This window comes from Clupea harengus, chromosome 13, assembly GCF_900700415.2.
Source record: "Clupea harengus chromosome 13, Ch_v2.0.2, whole genome shotgun sequence".
In the NCBI taxonomy this organism is placed as follows: Eukaryota; Metazoa; Chordata; class Actinopteri; order Clupeiformes; family Clupeidae; genus Clupea; species Clupea harengus.
In genome coordinates this window covers 13,732,429-13,754,843 of record NC_045164.1, presented here as the reverse complement: position 1 = coordinate 13,754,843, position 22,415 = coordinate 13,732,429, and the positions used below count along the sequence as shown (strand labels likewise).

At 43.3% G+C, this 22,415-nt stretch overlaps 1 protein-coding gene across 2 annotated transcripts in view; it reads right to left on the bottom strand.

Annotated features, from left to right (window-relative positions):
* Positions 1-10,125: 10,125 nt before the first annotated feature.
* Positions 10,126-22,415, bottom strand: part of ryr2b (ryanodine receptor 2b (cardiac)) — a 51,740-nt gene continuing 39,450 nt past the window's right edge. For both annotated transcript variants that reach the window (XM_031578741.2, XM_031578742.2), the window contains exons 77-103: positions 22,012-22,059; positions 21,774-21,873; positions 21,487-21,566; positions 21,062-21,138; positions 20,872-20,945; positions 20,624-20,704; positions 20,350-20,438; positions 20,115-20,243; positions 19,847-19,951; positions 19,576-19,657; positions 19,072-19,489; positions 17,985-18,900; positions 15,329-15,390; positions 14,931-15,078; positions 14,699-14,785; positions 14,241-14,477; positions 14,009-14,139; positions 13,741-13,783; positions 13,503-13,615; positions 13,229-13,289; positions 12,841-12,987; positions 12,612-12,746; positions 11,794-11,950; positions 11,327-11,391; positions 10,977-11,077; positions 10,733-10,784; positions 10,126-10,475 (exon numbers count right to left, since the gene is read on the bottom strand). In XM_031578741.2, coding sequence (XP_031434601.1) covers positions 10,380-10,475; positions 10,733-10,784; positions 10,977-11,077; positions 11,327-11,391; positions 11,794-11,950; positions 12,612-12,746; positions 12,841-12,987; positions 13,229-13,289; positions 13,503-13,615; positions 13,741-13,783; positions 14,009-14,139; positions 14,241-14,477; positions 14,699-14,785; positions 14,931-15,078; positions 15,329-15,390; positions 17,985-18,900; positions 19,072-19,489; positions 19,576-19,657; positions 19,847-19,951; positions 20,115-20,243; positions 20,350-20,438; positions 20,624-20,704; positions 20,872-20,945; positions 21,062-21,138; positions 21,487-21,566; positions 21,774-21,873; positions 22,012-22,059 — 3,834 coding nt within the window. In that variant the 3' untranslated portion in view covers positions 10,126-10,379. The remainder of the gene's footprint in view (positions 10,476-10,732; positions 10,785-10,976; positions 11,078-11,326; positions 11,392-11,793; positions 11,951-12,611; positions 12,747-12,840; positions 12,988-13,228; positions 13,290-13,502; positions 13,616-13,740; positions 13,784-14,008; positions 14,140-14,240; positions 14,478-14,698; positions 14,786-14,930; positions 15,079-15,328; positions 15,391-17,984; positions 18,901-19,071; positions 19,490-19,575; positions 19,658-19,846; positions 19,952-20,114; positions 20,244-20,349; positions 20,439-20,623; positions 20,705-20,871; positions 20,946-21,061; positions 21,139-21,486; positions 21,567-21,773; positions 21,874-22,011; positions 22,060-22,415) is intronic.

Genomic DNA, 22,415 nt, shown 5'->3' with positions numbered 1-22,415 from the left:
CTTCTTTCTTCTTTTATTAACACCCTCTCTTCTTATGTCTTGGCCCCTGCCACACAAAAGCACATTCTCAGTGTACTGATCTTACTCTCTTATTAACTACATTTCCCAGATGACCTCTACTTTCTTTAGCTCTGGACCACAAAGCCATGAGGTGGGAGAGAGGCCTGAGTGTGTTATGAGCATTTTGATGAGGCAGAAAGCATGACTAAAGCACAGAGAGGCTGAAGGATTGGACTGCTCCCTGTCATGCCTGTCTGCTGTGCGCTCACACAAAGCCAGGCAGAGAGGGAGGGAGGAGAGATGAAAGCCCAAGCAAGGGCAGAGACGAGAGGAGGGAGAGAAAAGTGCAAAATGGACTGTAAAGGGAGAGGAATCACGACCCGAATGCCAAGCGCGGATTCATGCTGAAGCCCTTGGACCACTCCTAATCCGCCCTTGTCTGAGACCTGCTGGCAAAGGGCATGACACTGCAGCCATAAACTCTCTCTCTCTCTCATCTTCTCTGTTTCTCTTTCATTCTCTCTGTTTCTCTTGTATTCTTACACCACACACACACACACTCTCTCACGCACACACACACACACACACACACACACACTACACCAACTGTAGTTCACACAGCCTCCTCTATGGTTCTAACTACATGCCAGTGACCTGGCAGCAGGTTTTCCAGTGGCAATAGAAGCGCGGCTTGTTGTCAGAATGTTTTTTGTTATTGGATGTTTGGTATGTGATATGGATGGTAATAATGGGTAACCAAACAAAAGGTTCTGTGGAAACAGGGCAGTGAACCTGGTACAAAAGGGGAGCAGACAGAAAGTATCTACCAGTAACTATCCACTCAAACTCCTAAAACATAAAAGCAGTTTTCATCTCTCCTTTCTCAACTATGAATGGGCCAAACCGTGAAAGAGACCATCTTTTAGTTTTTGTTTGTCCGTTTTCAGATGGTTAGCACAGCACAAGGGATGGGGTACCACAATAGAGACTGCCTCATTTATACAGCGCTTTAGAATCAGCCAGAATAGCCTGCACCTGATAATGGATCATACCAACCCTGTCCTCTCCGCTTGATTGTCCACAGCAGTGAGGAATATTCTACTGTAACATGGTTCTCATCTGGATGCAGACAAACAAGGTTAAAGCAGGACTCAGCGATGCACTGCTGGCTGGACCTTCACCTCCCCCTCTGGCTTCTCATCCCTCTAATGGATTTATTGCAGCTGCTGAAGGGCCGTGAGCTGTGGACATCTGCCCTCTACAAACCTATCTGTTGATTCTTCATGTCATGAGTCCGCAAATAAATACTGTGTGAAAGACAAAGGTATATGCTACACAAAGTTTCTGAAAACATGTTGTATGTTGAAACCAAGGCTCACGAAAGACCACTTTGCCTTTAGACCACGTTAGTTATTAGGATATACAGTATATTGCCTGTAAACTTTTAAATATCTCCCTCCTATATTTGATCCTTAAAAAGTGTGATAGGGTGCTGAGTCAAACTTCACCTTTAGGATATCCCACTGTCCACCCAAAATGATAAACTACCACTACAATAATCAGTAGGCCACCATAGTAGCAGTTGCTCCATCAGTAAGTCAGCTGTGTTAACTCATCTTACGCTCGTCAAATGGCCAACTGTACTTTACCAGGTCTAACAGTAAATGGCATTTTATTGCCAGCAGTTTGTTTAAAGAACAGCAGAATAACTGTTGGTCATGTTGTTCAGTACTCACAGCCAATGAATCATCTTGTTCAGTATTCACGGCCAATGAATCATCTTGTTCAGTGCTCACGGCCAACGAATCATCTTGTTCAGTACTCACAGCCAATGAAAGAACAGCAGCACAACTGTTGGTCATCTTGTTCAGTACTCACGCGCCAATGAATCATCTTGTTCTGTGCTCACGGCCAATGAATCATCTTGTTCAGTACTCACGGCCAATGAATCATCTTGTTCAGTACTCACAGCCAATGAATCATCTTGTTCAGTACTCACGGCCAATGAATCATCTTGTTCAGTACTCACAGCCAATGAATCATCTTGTTCAGTGCTCACGGCCAATGAATCATCTTGTTCAGTGCTCACGGCCAATGAATCATCTTGTTCAGTACTCACGGCCAATGAATTATCTTGTTCAGTACTCACGGCCAATGAATCATCTTGTTCAGTGCTCACGGCCAATGAATCATCTTGTTCAGTGCTCACGGCCAATGAATCATCTTGTTCAGTGCTCACGGCCAATGAATCATCTTGTTCAGTACTCACAGCCAATGAATCATCTTGTTCAGTACTCACAGCCAATGAAAGAACAGCAGCACAACTGTTGGTCATTTTGTTCAGTACTCACGGCCAATGAATCATCTTGTTCAGTACTCACAGCCAATGAATCATCTTGTTCAGTACTCACGGCCAATGAATCATCTTGTTCAGTACTCACAGCCAATGAATCATCTTGTTCAGTACTCACGGCCAATGAATCATCTTGTTCAGTACTCACGGCCAATGAATCATCTTGTTCAGTACTCACGGCCAATGAATCATCTTGTTCAGTACTCACGGCCAATGAAAGAACAGCAGCACAACTGTTGGTCATTTTGTTCAGTACTCACGGCCAATGAATCATCTTGTTCAGTACTCACGGCCAATGAAAGAACAGCAGCACAACTGTTGGTCATTTTGTTCAGTACTCACGGCCAATGAATCATCTTGTTCAGTACTCACAACCAATGAAAGAACAGCAGCACAACTGTTGGTCATCTTGTTCAGTACTCACGGCCAATGAATCATCTTGTTCTGTGCTCACGGCCAATGAATCATCTTGTTCAGTGCTCACGACCAATGAATCATCTTGTTCAGTACTCACGGCCAATGAATCATCTTGTTCAGTACTCACGGCCAATGAAAGAACAGCAGCACAACTGTTGGTCATTTTGTTCAGTACTCACGGCCAATGAATCATCATGTTCTGTGCTCACGGCCAACGAATCATCTTGTTCAGTACTCACGGCCGATGAATTATCTTGTTCAGTACTCACGGCCAATGAATCATCTTGTTCAGTGCTCACGGCCAATGAATCATCTTGTTCAGTGCTCACGGCCAATGAATCATCTTGTTCAGTGCTCACGGCCAATGAATCATCTTGTTCAGTACTCACAGCCAATGAATCATCTTGTTCAGTACTCACAGCCAATGAAAGAACAGCAGCACAACTGTTGGTCATTTTGTTCAGTACTCACGGCCAATGAATCATCTTGTTCAGTACTCACAGCCAATGAAAGAACAGCAGCACAACTGTTGGTCATCTTGTTCAGTACTCACGGCCAATGAATCATCTTGTTCTGTGCTCACGGCCAATGAATCATCTTGTTCAGTGCTCACGACCAATGAATCATCTTGTTCAGTGCTCACGGCCAATGAAAGTTCTCTCTCTTATTTCTCTCCACTCATCACACTGACAGGAGTGCAGACGCAGATGAGGTTGGAATTGTTTCCTGTAAGTCTGTAGGTTTACAAAACCTGTGTATACCAAATTATACCAATGAATATTACATACATTATAAAACATTTTGAGACAGCGAGGCATTTCTTATCACAAAAAGGAGCCTTGTAGTTGCAGTTAAAAGCTCGAGCCATGTTTAACACTGAAAATGGCTGCAGTGGCAACTGTCACACTCAATATAACGAACAGAACTCCACACAATGTTTTCAAATGATCTACCTGCAGTGATACACTAGATATACTGTATATGCAAAGAATATATGATGTGATATTGTTTTGTTCTACACACACACACACACACACACACACACACAAACACACACCATCGATATTATTAGATACTATGTATTATTAAGCAAATTGATATTAGTAAAGCATAAGGAAAAGCTTAGACAGTTTTCATTCTCCAGAAACTTTTATTTCTAATATGAAACATAGAAAATACATACAAAATAAAGTTGTTATTGCTAAATAAATTATTTACATGTTGACAATAGGGTTGCATTGCAAAAGCTGCATTGAAAAGCTTTATATACATAAAGATGTAATGTTTTGACCTTTCAAGGCCAATACTGTTGCCGTAACAAACAGGGACTCCTAAACCGATCCACACACACTCACTGTAATACTGAGCAACACAAACATGGACTCCTAAACTGATCCACACACACTAACTGAACAGTACAGTGAAGGCATCAGTTATTGACTTCATGTGTCATGCTGCAGTCACAACCTCTCAGTGCAGGGAAGAAAGGTAGAACTTTGACTTTTTCTTTGCCAAGTCTTTTCACTATGTTATGTGGTGCCAAAGAATGTAGATGCTTTCAAGTCCCCATGGCAATCCACAACTCGGCACCATCAGGTAGACTTTCTGCAGCCAACAGCCAACACTATAACATGTGTGTCTACAGCACAAAACAATATTTGGCACCACAGGACACGGTGAAAGGCCTTGGCAAAGAAAAGGCCAAAGTTCGACCTCTCTTCCAAGCACTGACAGGCTGTGATACTGCATCAGCATTCCTGGGCCATGGGAAATGGCCAAACAGTCGGTCAACATGGATTGTATTCCCAGAGTTAACATCAGCCCTATTAGCACAGCACTGCAATGCCCCAGTGACTATGGAAGAGGATCACTTGAGATTCATGGAAAGAGTTGTCATATTATTGCATGATCGTACAAGCAAAACATCTGATATGGACAAAGCAAGAAAGAAGCCGTTTGCCAAGAGAAACTAACCCCAAATAACCCCAACAAAAGCTGCATTACTAGCAGCTGAATGCTAAATGAGCTAAATGAGCTATAGGAGCAGTATGGCAGCCACATATGGGCTCACTGTCTACTTGCGAGACCAGACATCCAATCTAATCTTCTTGACTACGGGGGGAGCCAAGCAGATGATGGTTCCCTCAGCCAGCATTGGGAATCTCTGCCTGAGGCCTTGCAAACCTGTGCTGAACTTATCTCTGGTGCCTGCTAAGAAATGTGCCACAAACTATTCTGAATACTTGGATTACTTCCACATTGAATTGCATTTTATAAGTGGAGCGTGAATACATGCAACTAAAACCATGTGGAAGCATTTAAACATATAAAAGCTTCCACAGTAGTGTTACTAACAAGTACCTGAACTCGCAGATACATTTTTGTGTTTGTAGTCCCGAACTGCATAGCCTACTACAAAAATCTAACCGCAGTTTAAGTGAACAGGAGCTCATTTTAGCTAACGTTAGCTAGCATGTCAAACAGGGCTAATCAGAGTCTTTCAACGCCTCCGGGGCTAGTAAATCAGCACATAGGAGAATGTAAAGTCGCACATCTGGCTGATACAACTATAAAATAGCAAGGTGACCAGTAAAACTACAGCAGATGACGACCCTTGGCTAATTAAAAAATAAATTTACTTTAAGATGCTTCTTCAGGTTGGAGGTGGAGTCTTTGGACGCTGACAGGAGGTTGGTTGCTGGCAAGCAGAGGTTGCACTGCACAGTTATATTACGTCCTCCATTCTCTTTCTTTAACGTGAAATGCTGTTTGAATTTCCAGGATAGAAAAGCATTCCTGCCCTGGCTCTGTTGTGCCGGCTCTGGCACCTGCTCCTCTTCCGACATTAGCAGCTACTGATCACACAAATAGCTCATTTTCATTCGTTTTCATGTTGGGCTTCTGGGAAATGCATCAAGTTGCCTTAATTTATTTAGAGAGTGAATAAACTCGTGAAACAGAGAAGTACCGTCATGTAATCCATTGATTTCAACAATGTAACTGTATTCTGAATACCATCTATTTAAATTGTAACTTTAACGGAACACAGTTACTCATAATTTGTATTCTAAATACCTAACGCCGGTACATGTATTCCGTTACTCCCCAGCACTGCCTGAGGGGTTGTGATGCACACTCCATTCCACTGAAACTTTCCCTGGAGCCTGACACGTGGCCTCCTTCTGCTGTCGAGAGGGGAGAGGTTCTAAAGGCAGACTAAGCGAGTCACTGAGGAGGGACTGGGAGACGTCCACTGACAGCCCCTACTCTTACTTTCAGCTGTTTTGACCTCCCTGTCAATGCCTCTCAGTGCTACTTTACATTCCAACTCAATATTCCATTCAGGCAGTATTCTGAGGCAGCCTTATGACAGGCCTTTGTAAATCTAGAGAGAGGTGCTTGAGGAAAGAAAACAAACGTGTAAAATATTTAATATTTGACACTGGAAGAGTAGGTGACAACCCATCTGTAACTAGAGGGTATTTTGCTGTCTACCTTTCACACTAATACCTACACACTGATACAAGCACACACACACACACACACACACACACACACACACACACACACACACACACACACACACACACACACACACACACACACACACACACACGTAAGTATGGACACACAAGCACAATTGCCTATTCATAATTCAGAGTGCTCATTTTGTTTTAGATGGCAGTGAAGTATGTGGAGATTTTTTCGAGTGAGGAAAGACAGGATGTATTTATGCATTTAACTATTAATTCAGTACAACTTCCTGTATCACCCCAGGGCCTGCAGAAAAATACAGCACCAGACTGCCAGGAGCAAGATCCAGACATGGACACTATCTAAGTTGTAGTTATGAAGTGTATAAAGCTGAATTCCCAATTCTAATGTCAGTCAAAAAACAGATGTGGTATCCTTCATGAACCCAAACCCTGGGCTGGGCTGGGCTGACCTGAGGCCCCTGTTCACTCAAACACATGTGGGATGAGAGTATGGGATGATGTGGCCATATTTAGTATGAAGGGGTATGAATCTTAGGTGGTGGTGGCAATGAATACACCATGTGTAAAAATGCCCAATTATGGCCAAATGGAGATCCAAATATGTACATATTTACTCTTTGAACACATGCAAGGATAAAGAAAAAAATGAGCATATACTCAAGCTGAAAGCATTTACCCCCAAATAGGTGCATTGCTCCCCTACCTATTTACAGTTTACAGTGTTCAAGGCAAGCAGAAACATCAATACAATATTGCATGCAAATACAGTATGACGCATATATGCACGCAAACATTACTGTGCCATATGGTCCACACCTGAGCAATCTCCAGCCCCAATCTATATGTTTCCCTGAGCTGGGTCCACCCTTAAGGCCACACATACATTACCCTGCTCTTTATGAATAATGCAGTCCTTTGGGTAAAGTTAGATGCCAGATCAATATCTGAATGATTTCCCATTTAATGAATTGTGCCTGATGACTGCTTGAATTACTTACATTCTCTTTCATGATCAGCTCGACGCCAGTACTATGAGTCCTTGGGATTGATGCAGAATGCATCATGGATTATGAATATAAGGCATGTTATGGTATGGATGCTGTCACTGATTAAACATACACAGTGATCCACAGCCCTGCCAACCACTTCATTTTGTAAATCCAGAGCTCAGAGCATGATTGCCACCATACGGTGTTTTAACTAAATGTCCCCATTAGAATATTGAAGTACTGGGGGAGAAATTGCAACAGAGCAAACCGGCAAGCTCTATTTAGCCATTTCCAATTTGGCTGAAGGTGGATAACAGGAATAATGGCTTTTCATTAACAGCAAGGAATCTGAAGCAAAATCCTGCAGTTTAGGTTGACTGAAGCGAGGCCTTTGAAGTAAATGTTACTTAAGAACAGGAAAGACTCTTTTTCCAGGTATAGGCTTGTACTGAGCCAGAGGCTACATGAAAGACCATTAATGTCTATTCACCACAGAAACCTCAGTTTCGTTGCACACGTACGTGTAGTCCATGTTTGCGTTAGCATCAGTCATATAAGCTCCTGTAAGTTCAAAGCTGGCCACCCACACAGAGGGCCTCGTCTTAATTAAACGTGTGCTGCATGACAGACGATGTGAGTAAAACGGGGATTTTCATTTCTCTCGGAGGAGAGTTATTTTCGTACCGTGATCCAGGAATGACTCACATTGTAGGGTCCTCTTCATTGATGTCGATATTTTGACATCATGTAATCCCCTAGCAGATACAGTTTAGGTTACACTGTATATTCTTCCACCAACACAAATAAGATATTTTTAGCTGTTAAAACTGGATTTTCACAAATTCTGTGTGAGGACTATTTATAGAAAATACATGAGTAAATGAAGTGTTGCCCAACCCCAGTTTTGGTTTTATCAAATATGGCGTATATGATGTATGGAGAAAATTCCTTTACGAAAGCTGTTTTCAGTTTTAAGACAAATACATTTAAATATTGACCATTCCCATGACATTGCCCCTCACTACTCTATGGACCATCATGTCTCTGAGTCTTTTCTCATTTGTAGTTCCACGCTGGTGGAACGAACTGCATAGCACTACCAGAGCAGGGGCGTCCCTCTCTACCTTTAAGAAGCTTTTGAAGACCCAACTCTTCAGAGAGCACCTCCCTTCCTAACTGGCACTTCGACTAGTGCTTAACTTGCACTTACAGCAGTTACATTCCTGCACTTATTTTTCTTTTCTATTTCTTATGTAAAGTTGTATTTATTGTTACACTAGGTCTCTATTGCTCGTAGCTTGACTGTTCTCTCCCTTGTACGTCGCTTTGGACAAAAGCGTCTGCTAAATGACTAAATGTAAATGTCCAAACTGACACCATTTGGCTCACTGTGGTAGTGGTTCATTTGGCTCACTGTCAGTAGTGTCTCATTTGGCTCACTGTCAGTAGTTGCTCATTTGAACTGCAAATTCTTACACTAACTGACATCCTCATCCCATTGCACAAACACAGGAGTATGTTCTGCAAGGGGACTGATCTGTCACCAGTAAATGTACATAAAGGTAAAGTATTTAGCAGATGCTGTAATCCAAAGTGACTTGCAGTCAACCGGCAGCGATCAGGAATCCAACCCAGGTGACGCTAACCACTGCGCCACATCACAGATGCCGTGTGCTCAGGGACACATGGCACCCCAGCAGAGCATGATGTACTCCATCATGGTGGCCAATCAGCACGGCTCTGCTCCCCTTCAGAATCCCAATAAGGCTGATCATACTGACTCAGCATAAAAAAACACATTTTAGTGGACGAAAGGAGAAGAAAGATAAAAACTTCAACAAAAGAAGGGACTGAAAATGAACACTCATTGGAGTGGAGGGGATAATGAAAGAGAAGAGAGAGGGGGGGATGAACACTGTGCCAGAAGATGGAGAGATAGCATGGGTGAGACAATGGAGAGGAGCGGGGAGGAGGTTTTGTGCAAATGATGAGCAAAGGAAGAAAGAGCAAGGAGGCTGATTTAAGCACAAGGCCAAGAGCCAATCATTACAGATGGAAGCAGCAGGCCCAGTAACAGAACAATGAGCATGCCAGGAAATATACCATATACGCTGCCACTAATACACTGCTCTTTTAATGATATGCAGACAGAATATTATTATGATAATATGGAGCTTAGCGATAAAGAGATAAGACTGTTCCTCTGCAGGGGCTGTACAGAAGGGTTAATGGCAGGGCAAGGCAGACTTACAGCAGTGAGACACTATTTAATGGTTATGTGTAGCACATTCATTTTTTTCAAGAGGATAAGACGGCATGAACACAAATATCCTTGCATTGCAAAGAGACAGATGCATTTTGGGTTGTAGAGAGATTCTACAACCTTATTCTGATTCCTTATTCTAGTGTCGTCAAACTTAAACATCAGAACTCAACCAGGACATTGTAGCCTACAGTGATTTTTTAACCTTTATATACGTACAGCAGCTAGTTCTGTGGCTGGTTTTCTCTATTCATTAGAAAGAGCCTATACTGCAATTTTGAATGGAAGTAATCAGCACTATCAAAACAAAAATTGGAAACAATATTTTGGGGTTTCTTGCTGGAGTTTTTGCTTGACTTTTGTATTATTCTTGTGTGAAAGCAACCTTCTCACACTGGGGCTTGTGACTGTGGGCAGATCACAGCCCTGACGTAACATAATCCCTCTTGGCTTCCTCTCCTCCAGTAATGATACATTGATAGATTAAGGATGTCACCATACACTGTGGAACTGGTGCCCACTAAACCACAATATACCTGAGTCTGGAAAAGACTGAGAAGTTGATGTATGTCTGCCTGACACAATGAACAACCACAGTCTGCACAGTGTTAGTGCAGTGTTATTTTAATGAAATACTGAGTCTGAAACCACACACAGCAACTAAGACGTTTTATAGTGACTAGCAATACATAATTAACAGGCACTAATTATCACATAAATGAGATTATGCGTGATGTGCATATGGCCTGATTCTAAATTTGTAACAGATCTTTGGTTGGGAGATTCAGTGCAACAATGCCAAAAATATGTACCGCAGTCACCAAGCCATATTGCACTGCCTTAGGGAGCAAACCAGACTCTTAGCTAAGCTGATCCTCATATTGTTTACGGAAACAATCTCCCACTGGGAAGAATTCCCAGCAGCGCTCCTGGTACATCTTCCATACATACGATTCCTGTGGAACAAAACAGACAAGAGAGTTAAGGACAGTAGTTCTTCACGTAAAAAAATGATGAAATATAGCACTGTTTTACAGGGCCTTGGCCATGGATGAAATACAACACTGTTTTACAGGGCCCTGGCCATGCCACTTCAACTTTCTGTTTTTCGACGCAGATAAAAGACAGTAAATGTAATGTCGTAACACACAAGCCTTGCACAGAGTCATGTCATGCGTGTTGTGTTGTTGTGTGTGACAGAGAGCTGCAGTACCTGGCCAGTGTGCTCGGTTTCATCCTTGTTGATGAGGTACATCACAAAGAATCTGTAAGTAGGAGCAGAGGGAGCATTCAGACACTCAGTAAGATACTGCAGCATGCAGCCCAGTCCTGAGAGAGAGAGAGTGCGCATGTGGCTGCAGGAACCCCTCAGCTCTATCTGATTCTGCTCTGTAGAGACAGCAGGGGCTGGAGGACAATACCGCAGCAGTAGCAGGAGCAGCAGCAGCTGTACTCACAGATAGTTGGCCAGGTTGTGTTCCTGCAGCGTGTGCACTTCAAATCCATGGGGCATGGTGTCAAAGTACTCATTACCGATGCCACAGATGAAGCACTTGGTCTACACCAGCGAGGGGCCATGAAACAAAGAGAAAGATAATATATTATATGTTATATTTATATATATTTATATTAATGGCTTTGAGTAACATCGTCACAGTTATGCACAAGGTAATACATGTGCTTATATCTTTCTCAGACTTGACCATGGAGTTAGTAGAGGGTATAAAGAGACATCCACCATCCTGGGTGTATTTGGAAGGCCTTGTTAGTTGAGGTATTGTGTGTGCGAGACGTGTGCTGGTCACACCTCCATGTCCTCCTTGACCTGCTCCTGCTGATCTCTCAGCTCTCCAAATGCATCAATGATGAGACCTGCACCCAAAGGTGGGGAATGCATGTCCAGGGAAAGGCGGAGGAGAGGAATGGGACATAGAGACACATGTGTGAGGTTATGCTCCACAACTGCCAAACAAGGTGCCTGACACTAGCATCAACTAAGAGTAAGAGTACATTCAGAGCAACCCAAAAGATTGAGAACTCAACTCATAAATACAAATATCTAAATCAGTATTCATGTTGGGATGAGTTGGTATATGTTGGGGATGGTAATACATATCCAACTTCATGCTATTATTAATACCATAATTTAGTGGAGAGGTTGAAAGAAAGTAAAATAAAATAATTTGATATCAAAATAACATATACCCCAGTCCCCTTCATGCAGTAAAGATGAGCTTTCCCTTTCAAAGGTTGAGTGGATGAAATGTGATGTACCTTGTATGATTGCTAGCAGGATAACTATAACGAAAAAGAAGAAGGTGATGTCGAAGATGATGCGGTAGAACTCCGACTCGTCTCCGGCGGGATCCTCAATCTCATCCCCGATGCCCCCCCCAGCTCTCACCCCCACGTACATGTGGAACATGTAACACTGTCAGGGAGAAACATCAGACATTTGACACAAAACATGTAACACTGCCAGGGAGAAACATCAGACATTTTACACAAAACATCTAACACTGTCAGGGAGAAACATCAGACATTTTACACAAAACATGTAACACTGCCAGGGAGAAACATCAGACATTTTACACAAAACATGTAACACTGCCAGGGAGAAACATCAGACATTTTACACAAAACATGTAACACTGCCAGGGAGAAACATCAGACACAAAACACACAATGGCAGTTCAGCAGTCGTGCAACAGGCATATTAAATATTGTACAGCATTATCACTGTGCCGTGCATGACTCCAGTAATTCACCCTAGCCCTGCCTCATTTGGAGAGGAGATGAACTGATTAGCTTTCTGTCTGGCTTCCGAGGTAGTGATTAGACTGAAGACATCATCAGACTGGCTCAGCGGAGTGACTGACAGGTAAATGCCCACCAGCACACTGAGATCTATAAAGCCTGGCCTGGGAGCCACTAAAGCAGCAGATGATTATCTATTTAAAAGCCTAAATAACACGTAACACAACTGCATTCAAACACACACACACAAATCCATCTAACAGGATTAGACTCCAGCACACACACTACACATGCGAGCGACACAGAGGGGGGAATAATCAATAATCAATACTCACTGTCATCATATCGTCACATTTCATGTCCACACCTTCACCGTCTTCACTTTGGTTGTAGAACTTCCGGAAGAAGTTAAAGGCAACGACTGTGTAGAGATAGACTATGACAGCCAGCAGCCCCAGGGTCAACACCAGCTGTGGTGCACACATTCATATTATTCATATAAGAACCAAAGCACTCTGATCCTGCTATGGTGATATTTAGAGTATGGTGTGTATGTGACAGTACCTGTTTGCCATTGTGTGTGACGGAGGTGAGAATGGTCCTCAGTGTTTTAAAGGCCATAGCGATGTCCAGCAGATGAGCAGCAAAGAAGAAGTTGTTATAGTGGCCAAGGACAGACACAGACATATACCAAGCCAGGTACAGGAAAGACTAGATAAGCCAGAGATAAAAAGAAAAAGAAAAAGGAAGAGTGATTACCTGATGGTTTATGAATCATCACCATGTTCATATGGATATTTCATTTGTAGTACTATACAAGGGCATCCATTTGGGACATAGCCTATGCCTTCACGGCATTTCAGACGCAATACTCACAGGAACAAAAAAGAAGTTGAGAGTTGAAGTCAGATTCTACATCTTGACTCTAGGAACCTTCAGACTTTACACTTACATTATCAGTGAACACCACACCAAGTTTCCATATCTGGTACTTCATGTCAATGGAGCTCAACCTAAAAGGATGAAAAGGTCTTGTCAGTCTCGCTGTTCTCATCCTCTATTCTGCAGCAATAACATGTCCCAGGCTTTTCAGGTTGACCCTCACTGCCATCTTCTGGCAGTGGCTCCCTGCCTGCCTGTTTCACCGTTAAACTGGTGGAGCGTGGAAGAGGCGGAGGTAACGGGCAGCTTGACTAACTTACAGGGCTGAGAGGGAGTGCTCTCACCTGGGTCTCCTCCTCTCCATGCCCAGGGCACTGAAGTCCAGAGCGGCTCGATCCAGACCCAGCAGGTCGCTGATCCGCGCCAAGCCGTAAAAATCCCCATATTTATCCATCACCTGGAAAGACGCACACACACACAGACACGGACACGCAGTGCCTCTCAGACCCATTTTCATAACACCTACTATAAAAGGACTTTTGGGACTTCAGCTTTAAATTATAATGCTGCAAAAAGGCATACCTTCCTCTTCACAAACTTATCCCAGTAGTTACTCGGAAAAGACCTGAAAGGAACACAAATACACACACATACACAATTACAGTCATAAAATATAAGAAACATACATACATAAATCATAAATATATCCATACATCCATACATCCATACATACATACATACAAACAATAAATGAATGAGTTTCCACATTTTTTTTCAAAAATGATCCACTGAAAATGTGATTATCACACAAATAAGCACAAAAAGTATCGCTAATGAATGATGATCTTACGGAGTATTAATGACGAGTCTGTCCCACTGTCCTCTGATGTCATCTTCAGAGGGCTGCTCCGTCACATAGAGGCCATCAAACTCAAGCTTGCGCGCTACTTCTTTCTCCCGCTTAAAAATCACCAAGGGAACCTGACATACCCATAAAAATGACCACAACAAAAACAAATATGTCAGTAATAAGATACAGTGAGGTCGTTTTTCAAAGCTTCTGAGCATGTGTACTTTGTCACCTTCAGACAGTAGTAGCCGATGATACAGCAGAAGGATATGAGGGTGTGAATGATGGCCAGGAGACGCAGAGAGGGCTCCATGTAGCCGCTGCTCTCCTCCAGGATAAAAGGGGCCGTGTCTGAAGACGGGGTGTCCACGGTCGGCATCGGCCCCTCCACGCTCACATCATCTGGGCTGTCAGACCACGCAGACCCCTCTGGGTCCTCTTCATCTACAGCCACAGATGATGAGGAGACCTGAGCACGTGAGCAGGGGTGACAGCATGTGGTCATGGCTTAAACATGGATGACTAACTCAATATCTCAGCAGTGTAAGGACCAATAGAAATGAAATGAATATCAGGGTGTCTACTAGGTCCTTATGGATGTATTTCAACAACAGGGTAGAAAGATCATGTTGATCGTTACTCAATGTCTAATACTTGGTATAAAATGATTTTCAAAGAAAACACTATTACCTTATAAAACAGAAGGATGAAATTGATAGCAAAAGCAACAAACAGGGCGAGAAATCGCATGTTGTAGAAGTTCCTGGCGAAGCAGTTCTGTGAAATCACATAGAATAGTATTGTGAGTGGAAGCGCATGTAATGAAGTGATGAATATAATAATTAAAATATTGATGGATGCATAATCTCTGCATAAACAGAAATGTTTTTCTAAATGATTTTTGTGTATCCATTAATCGTACAAGCATTCTTCTCTGATAGGAGCTCAAGGTTTTCCAAAAAGCTGACTCCTGGACATGTTCATCCTCCTGCTTTGAGCAACGCCGCTGCCTGGCTCTCCACCTCTGCTTGCACTCCTTCCTCTCCTCCTTCTTTTCATCATCCTCTCCGCTGAGAACAACATTTATAAATAAAATAAAATGAAATACTGCTATCGGCTCATTTTAATAACCAATGCGTATGCACTGTGTTATCACTATATACATAACCTTGCCTTGCTTTGCCATTACATAAAGATTACATAAAGATTTTTCTGTGACAAGCTAGTCAGCTAGATAATGAGATGTTTTAAATATGTATACTTCAAGTCTATCTGTCAGCACCTTTGGAAAAAAAAGAGCTTAATTGTTGACCAACTCACTCTGCTTTTTCAGTCACTGTCTCTTTCTTTTCTTCACAGTACGGTGTCTTGAGTGCAGACACCTAAAACAACACCAAGGTAAGAGTTAGAACTGCTTTTTCAGAGGACATATTAATGATCCCTATAAGTCAATGAGATTTGGCTGTGGAGCCAAACCCAGGGAGAATCTGTCCTCACCCTGTTCATTGACGTCTTCAACAAGTACAAAACAGCTGCATATTTAATATTAGCATAGAATGTCCTGTCCTCTATATCGGACATCTTAGTTAAAAGCACTGAGTTTTGTTTTTCCTCATTATATTATTTGACAGCAACCTACTCCACTGACAATGTACCACTTTGAAGCGCTGAGCTTCAAAGACAACACATTCCTGATGAAGCGGAGAGGAGCAGCCTTGCTTGACGGCATGTCGCCTTGCCAAATGTTTCCAGACAGCACATGCGTAGGCAATTTGGCCCAGCAGTGGAGCTGAGCACCTAGTGGTGCATCTCACCCTCAGACTGTGCACAGACCACTGATCCGAGGTGATGTATGTGTCTGATAACATCTTGATTGAAGCTTTGGAGGAGCAGTCGTGGAGCACACATGTCTAACTGTAAAGATCCTTTATAAGTAATAATAATAATAATTTATTTTATTTGTAATGCACTCTTCATTCAAAAGAATCTCAGAGTGCCAACATATTAAAAACTAACTATAATAATAAAATAAAATAAAAATGAATTAACATAAGCATAATAGAAAACCTTTTAACATTTTAACATACGATTTAACACAAGGCCAGAAATGCCTTCCTGAATAAAAATGTTTTTAGTCCAGCTTTAAAGGAGTCCAGCGTCTGCGTTGCCCTTAGGTGGTCAGGGAGGCTGTTCCATAAGCGTGGCGCTGCCGAGCAAAAGGCCCGGTCGCCCATGGTGCGGAGCTTTGTTTTGGGGACGCGGAGGAGCGAGCTGTTTGAAGACCTGAGGGTGCAGGTGGAGGTTTGGGGAGTAATTCATTTTTGCATGTAGGGAGGTGCATGCCCATTTATGCATGTATGGGTGAGTATAAGGACTTTGTAGTCAATCCGGAAAGAGACAGGGAGCCAGTGTAGTGAGTGTAATATTGGTGTTATGTGCTCATATTTCCGGACCCTCATCAGGATCCTGGCAGCGCTGTTTTGGATGTATTGCAGCTTCTGGATGTTCTTGCCAGTGATCCCATAGAAAAGCGAATTACAATAGTCCAGTCTTGAGGAGATAAAGGCGTGGACAAGCTTCTCTGCATCTGATAGGGTTAAAGTGGGGCGGAGTTTGGAGATGTTTCTTAGATGATAAAAGGAGGTTTTGCACAGGTGTTTTATATGGTCATTAAAGGTCAGGTGAGGGTCAAACCTAACTCCGAGATTAGTGACTGTGGAGGAGAGGGGGATGACCTGGCTGTCGAAGGTGAGATGAGTTAAGGAGGATGACTGAACCTGGTGTGGAGTGCCAACAAGAAGGGCTTCGGTTTTGCTACTGTTTAGCTGGAGAAAGTTGTTGCTCATCCATGCCTTTATCTCCCCAAGACAGGCGGTGAGACATGACATGGCTGCAGTGGGGTTTGGGGCAGTTTTGATATAAAGCTGTGTGTCGTCAGCATAACAGTGGAAAGACATCCCATGTCTGCTGATGACACGACCGAGGGGGAGCATGTAAATAATGAAGAGGATGGGGCCGAGGACCGACTCTTGCGGAACACCACAGGAGACAGGGAGCTGTCTGGACTTGCATCTTCCCAGTGAGACATATTCAGTTCTGCCAGAAAGGTAGGACTGAAACCACTTGAGTGCAGAGTCTGATAGTCCAATGGTGGTGTGGAGGCGCTCTAGGAGGATAGTGTGGTCCACTGTGTCAAATGCAGCAGTCAGGTCCAGGAGGATGAGGAGTGAGGGTGATCCTGCATCGGCTGTCATCAGCAGGTCATTCGTCACCCTGAGCAAAGCTGTTTCAGTGCTGTGGGCTGAACGAAATCCTGATTGAAATTTTTCAAACAAGTTGTTGTGTTTGAGGCGGTCCTGAAGTTGAGAAGCAACTACCTTCTCTAACACCTTGGACAGGAAGGCAAGGTTTGAGATAGGCCTGTAGTTGCCTAGAACCTCCGGGTCCAGGGTGGGTTTCTTGAAATACAAGGTGTGTGTTAAGTGTGTCCTGAATACAAGGTCCCAACAAACCAGCATGTGCACAGCCTTCACAAGCCTCTAGGCTATTGGATATAAATATATCACACTTGTGGTAAGACTTGAACTAACATTGACCGGGTTCAAAATATATTGCACCATTCATGTTAAACCTAAAATGGCCCCTGCTGCATACAATATATGTTTCCAAATGTCACCAGAGTGGAGAGAACAGCAAGTTTGATTGGTTTCTGCCTTCCTGAGTCAGACTGGCAATTTGCAGGGGAAAGCTGGCAGATGCTAAAAATATCTGGGTTTTTGTGTTGGTAAGGCTGCACTCAAATTGGACAGAGACCTGCATAAACTGATAGACACCACAAGCTTATCAGATGCAGGTAGTGTCTGGCTCACCCTAATGGGCCAAATGTTTTTTTTATGAGACTGCAGTTCTCAAGTTCATTAAACCAGCTGGTACTTGTTGACAGGAAATCACAATACACGATACCCAATCACAATACCTTTTGTTTCCCCCTAAGGTCAGCGGCGTCAGTGAGCTCAGCGGAGCCCGAGAGAAGTTGATCTAGGCTGGTGCTGTTGTCATGAGATATGAGTCTGAACTTGGTGCCCTCCTTCCTTATGCGCAGCCCGAAGACGTCTGTGGCGACCAGCGGGTCTTTGGACACAGCTGAGAGGTCCATGTCCAGATCCACTCCACTCAGGTCCTCCTGGGAGGAGTCGGTGTCCGAGTGTTTTCCGACTCCATCCCCCAACCCGACGTGCACCGCAGAGGCCTCATCCAGGCTGGGGTCAGGGACGTCAATTAACAGGTCAGTGAGGGTCATGTCCTTCACCATCTCAATAATGCCCGCGTTGATGAAGATCAGGTAGAGTATATAGAGTATGGAGGAGACCACACAGAAGACCACTTGGGCCAAGCCCGTGAGAAGGTTTAAGAAGAATGAGAAAGTGACACCTATGAGACCCTTCAAGGTGACCTTCCTTAGATGCTTCCGGAGGCTCCTCACGGAGAGCAGTGACATCAGCATCATCAGGAAGTACACAGGGGCCAGGAGAACATACATCACTGCAGAGAGGGAAAAGATACTCGTTTCTCTGGGTTTTCCCCTCTCAGCCTCCTCCTCCTCGTCCTCGTCCTCGTCCTTTTCGGTCGTCCCTTCGCCAGCATCAACACCAGAGATCTGCGCAGCTAGCTGCATTTCAAAGATGGTGTCCTCGCAGAAGTTCACAAAAAGCTCCATCTTCTCTTTCTCTCCCCCCTCATTGACGACTTCAAAGATGAACTGGCGCTTGGACTCCTTCACCTGAGGTTTCTCCCACTGTGTCCGGCTCGACTCGCTGATCTCAAAGTAAACACGCTCGATGCGCTTAGCACTGCCCAGAATCTCTATACGACCAAGGTGGGGCTGGAAGTACCTGTGAAGGAATTAACACCATTAAAATCATTCTCTGTAACAACAGCATGACAAATTCAATGATAAGACCTGCTCATAAAGGGCCGTTCTCTGATTTTTATCAGAATCATCTCCATGAAATCGAGTTGCTGAGGCAACAAAAGGCAAAAATGTACACGGTCTTGAGATATACCTGAGAACGCTCTCCGCCAGTTCCAGAAACTTATGCAGACGGGCATCTCCAGGCATGTGCTCGGACAGGTTGGTGAGGAGCACGGCGATGTTGAAGCCGATGTCTTTGGCTGGCTCGTGGAAGCGCTTCACAAATGCCTGGTAGTCCAGCAGCTCCCCGTCGTCCGTCTCCATGCAGGAGAGCAGGAACTCTGTGTCGGAGAGCGAATAGAGCCGGCAGGCTTCCATGGCCTTCTGAATGTCCTTCTTGGAGATGAGGCCCCTTCGGTCAGGGTCAAACTCTTTAAAAGCGTCAGATGAGGTCAGGTCTTTGAGTTTCAGGAACATGTCAAAGAACCTCAGAATCAGCTCCACGTTGCTGAAGGACTCCACCAGCATGTCCACCATCTGTTTGCCGATAGTGCCGTTCACCACATTTCCTATTGGGTGATGAAATGAGTTAGCATTCAAAGGTACGTAGGCTTTCTTGGCAAACACACGTACATATTTTTTTTTAAATGATCACCTTCCAGCATGGAGAGAAGCATCACAACCATGTCTTTCTGTAAATCCATCAACTCTTTCAGCAAATCAATCTGACAAGAATCCTGTTAACATATGCAAATTCGACAGGTTAGCCACAGAACACAGAATTAAACAACTCTTCTTATACAACAAGGAATCAAAACAGATTGTTGGTTTTGTGTGGAATCCCTTAACCATGACACAACCCCAATGCATAGTAATATAGTTAATTTCAGGTTAAGATAAAAATGGCGTGAAAGAGCTGTACAAACCTGAGAGAGTTTCATTTGCATATGGGCAAACACATGCAGGAATCCAACGACTGCATCCCATAATCGACTGTGAGCCAAACTCTGCTGGTTCCCTGTACAAGGACCCTGAGGGGAAGACGAACACCTTCATTTCTTCAACAATAATATACAAAATGGTGGCTTACTGCATAGGTGAGATTGAATAATAAAACTTTGAAACAATATAGCAACAAAGTAAGAGTGGATTTCACATAACCTACATGATATGCTCACACACAGCCCCACGCACCTGAATGTATTCTGTGAGTGTGTTGAAGACTTGCTTGGCAACACTAACAGCCTTTGAGAAGTGCCGTTGTCCATGTTCATCCATCTTGTCTTTCCCAGAGTAGTACCAGTAGAAATCACTAATGGACTCCTGAGTACGTGATATCAAAATTAAATAGCAGTAAAAAAAGAAAGCATTACTCAAGTTCAATCAATTTTAATATTAAATAAACTACTTTTATTGAAGTAAACCTTACCTGTACCCTGAGGAGGTAGTCTACTGTAGATATGATGATGTTCACTGTTGTGTTGTTGCCCGTTTGAGTCCTGAGATAGTTCTGAAAATCTGTATTGATGCGAAATAAGTAGATGCTGTGAATGTGAATGTACCATGTCATTGTGCGAAACTGCATCTGGTCCGTCTAGCAAGAACTGTCTGCTAAACAGTCTGTTGATCCCTATCACATCTAAGTGTGTATATTGTCAGCACTATGCAGGAGAACCCTACACCAATCAGTACTATATGTTTACCTGAGTTGTGTCCCTCACACAAGAGCTGTAGGAAGCGGAACAGGTCACAGGTCAGTTCCTCGTCTGCCATTACCTTGTCACCTTGGAGAGAGATGGACAGAGAGCAGGATGGACAAAGACAGAGAGAGAGACAGGAAAATACCAATTGAAATACCAATTTCAAGGCCCAAGTCCATTCTTACTCCACTTCCAGGAGTTTTTCTTTCTATTCCAAAGACCATTTGTTCATTACTGATAGGATTGATCACCTGAGCTGGCCTCCGTCACCAGGCCCAATCCCTCTGCTTTGTTCTGCCGCTCAAAGGCATTGAGATCCAGTACGCTGTGAGGAAGGCAATCAGACAGCATGTGATAGCACACAGAGACACACAAACTAAACAAGAAAACAAATAAACAGAGAGAGAATGCCTTGAGCTGGTGACAGACAGACAGACAGACCTGCACGACTGCATGAGGCCCGCCAGGCTCTGAAAGAATCCCACGTCTCGCTTCTGTTGCAGGTAATCCAACATTTTCTGTCAGAAACCAAATGTCAGCAGATACCCGTTAACAAGCATTTCATGTCAAAGTTACAGTTTCTACAATGTCTGTTTAGAGACAGAGAAAAATGTACGGTATCTGTGAGCAGGCATCCAAAATAAATGACACTACTAGACACATAGAAAATGTAATACTCGCAAAGATGTGCCATTGTCATTGCAGCATGCTGACTAGTGAATGAGAGGAATGAGTCTAGCAACACCTAATCAAACTAACTGTGTCAAAGTTAAGATTTATGCACAGACTAGACTTGGAAGGTCCCGCATTTCAGCCCAACATTAAAAGGCCATTGAGGACATCAGGAGTTATAAATATGACCATACCTGTTGCACACTTGTATTTCCTCCGTTAAGGATAGCTATTCCAAGCTTGAGTGTAGCCTCCACCATGGGGCCCTTCTTACCTTTGGACCAGAGAAATAAATTAACCACAAGGTGTAGTTTCAAAGAAACGCTTTTTGAAAGAGTTGATAAATTATTGAGTGGTCAAACTGAAATATAAATATGAGGACTTGTTCCATTCCATGACTCAACCTCAAGAGAATAAAAGGCCAGGGACTTTTTTGAATTTGGTCAAAAATAAAATTGACCTCCTCTGTTGCCATAGTTACCTCTGCTAGCGCTGATGGTCTGGAGCACCATGTTGGCTGCTCCGTGCTCGTGTAGTCTGGCCTGCTCGTACAGAAGTTTCTGCTTCTCCGTCTCCTTCTCCTGGACAAGCATTGGAAGAAATCAGTCATCCACTTCATTTTTTAGTTTTTGACACAAGTGACCTACAGTGAACTATTGACCAAGTAAGAAGGACAGAATGGGAAAGTAGGGACCTGGGAATGCATTCAACATTCAAACCTCAAATGACTTGACCTCATCTTCATCCTCCTCTTCACCATGGCAACTCTGAGGAAATGGTAAAGCAAACATAAAACGCAAAGACCTTTTCATATCAGGGTTTCCTTTACCCGGTAATTACCTATTTTTGCCTGAGTAAATGATAATAATGCTCATACAAAACATAAAACCTATCATTTTGTGTTTTCACCAAAGCAAATAAATCAATAACAGAACTATATCGTATTGTTATTTTTTTATTTTATTGATAGATGAGTCTCAAAATCCATACGCTTCCTATTGCCAGTAGACAGTATGTGAAGAAAACAGATTGTACACAATTACGTTTCATTTTCCATGAAGCTTTAGTCTGAGGTCCGCCCTCTAAAACCTTGACCACGTCCGCAGTGGTGGCCATGAATAGT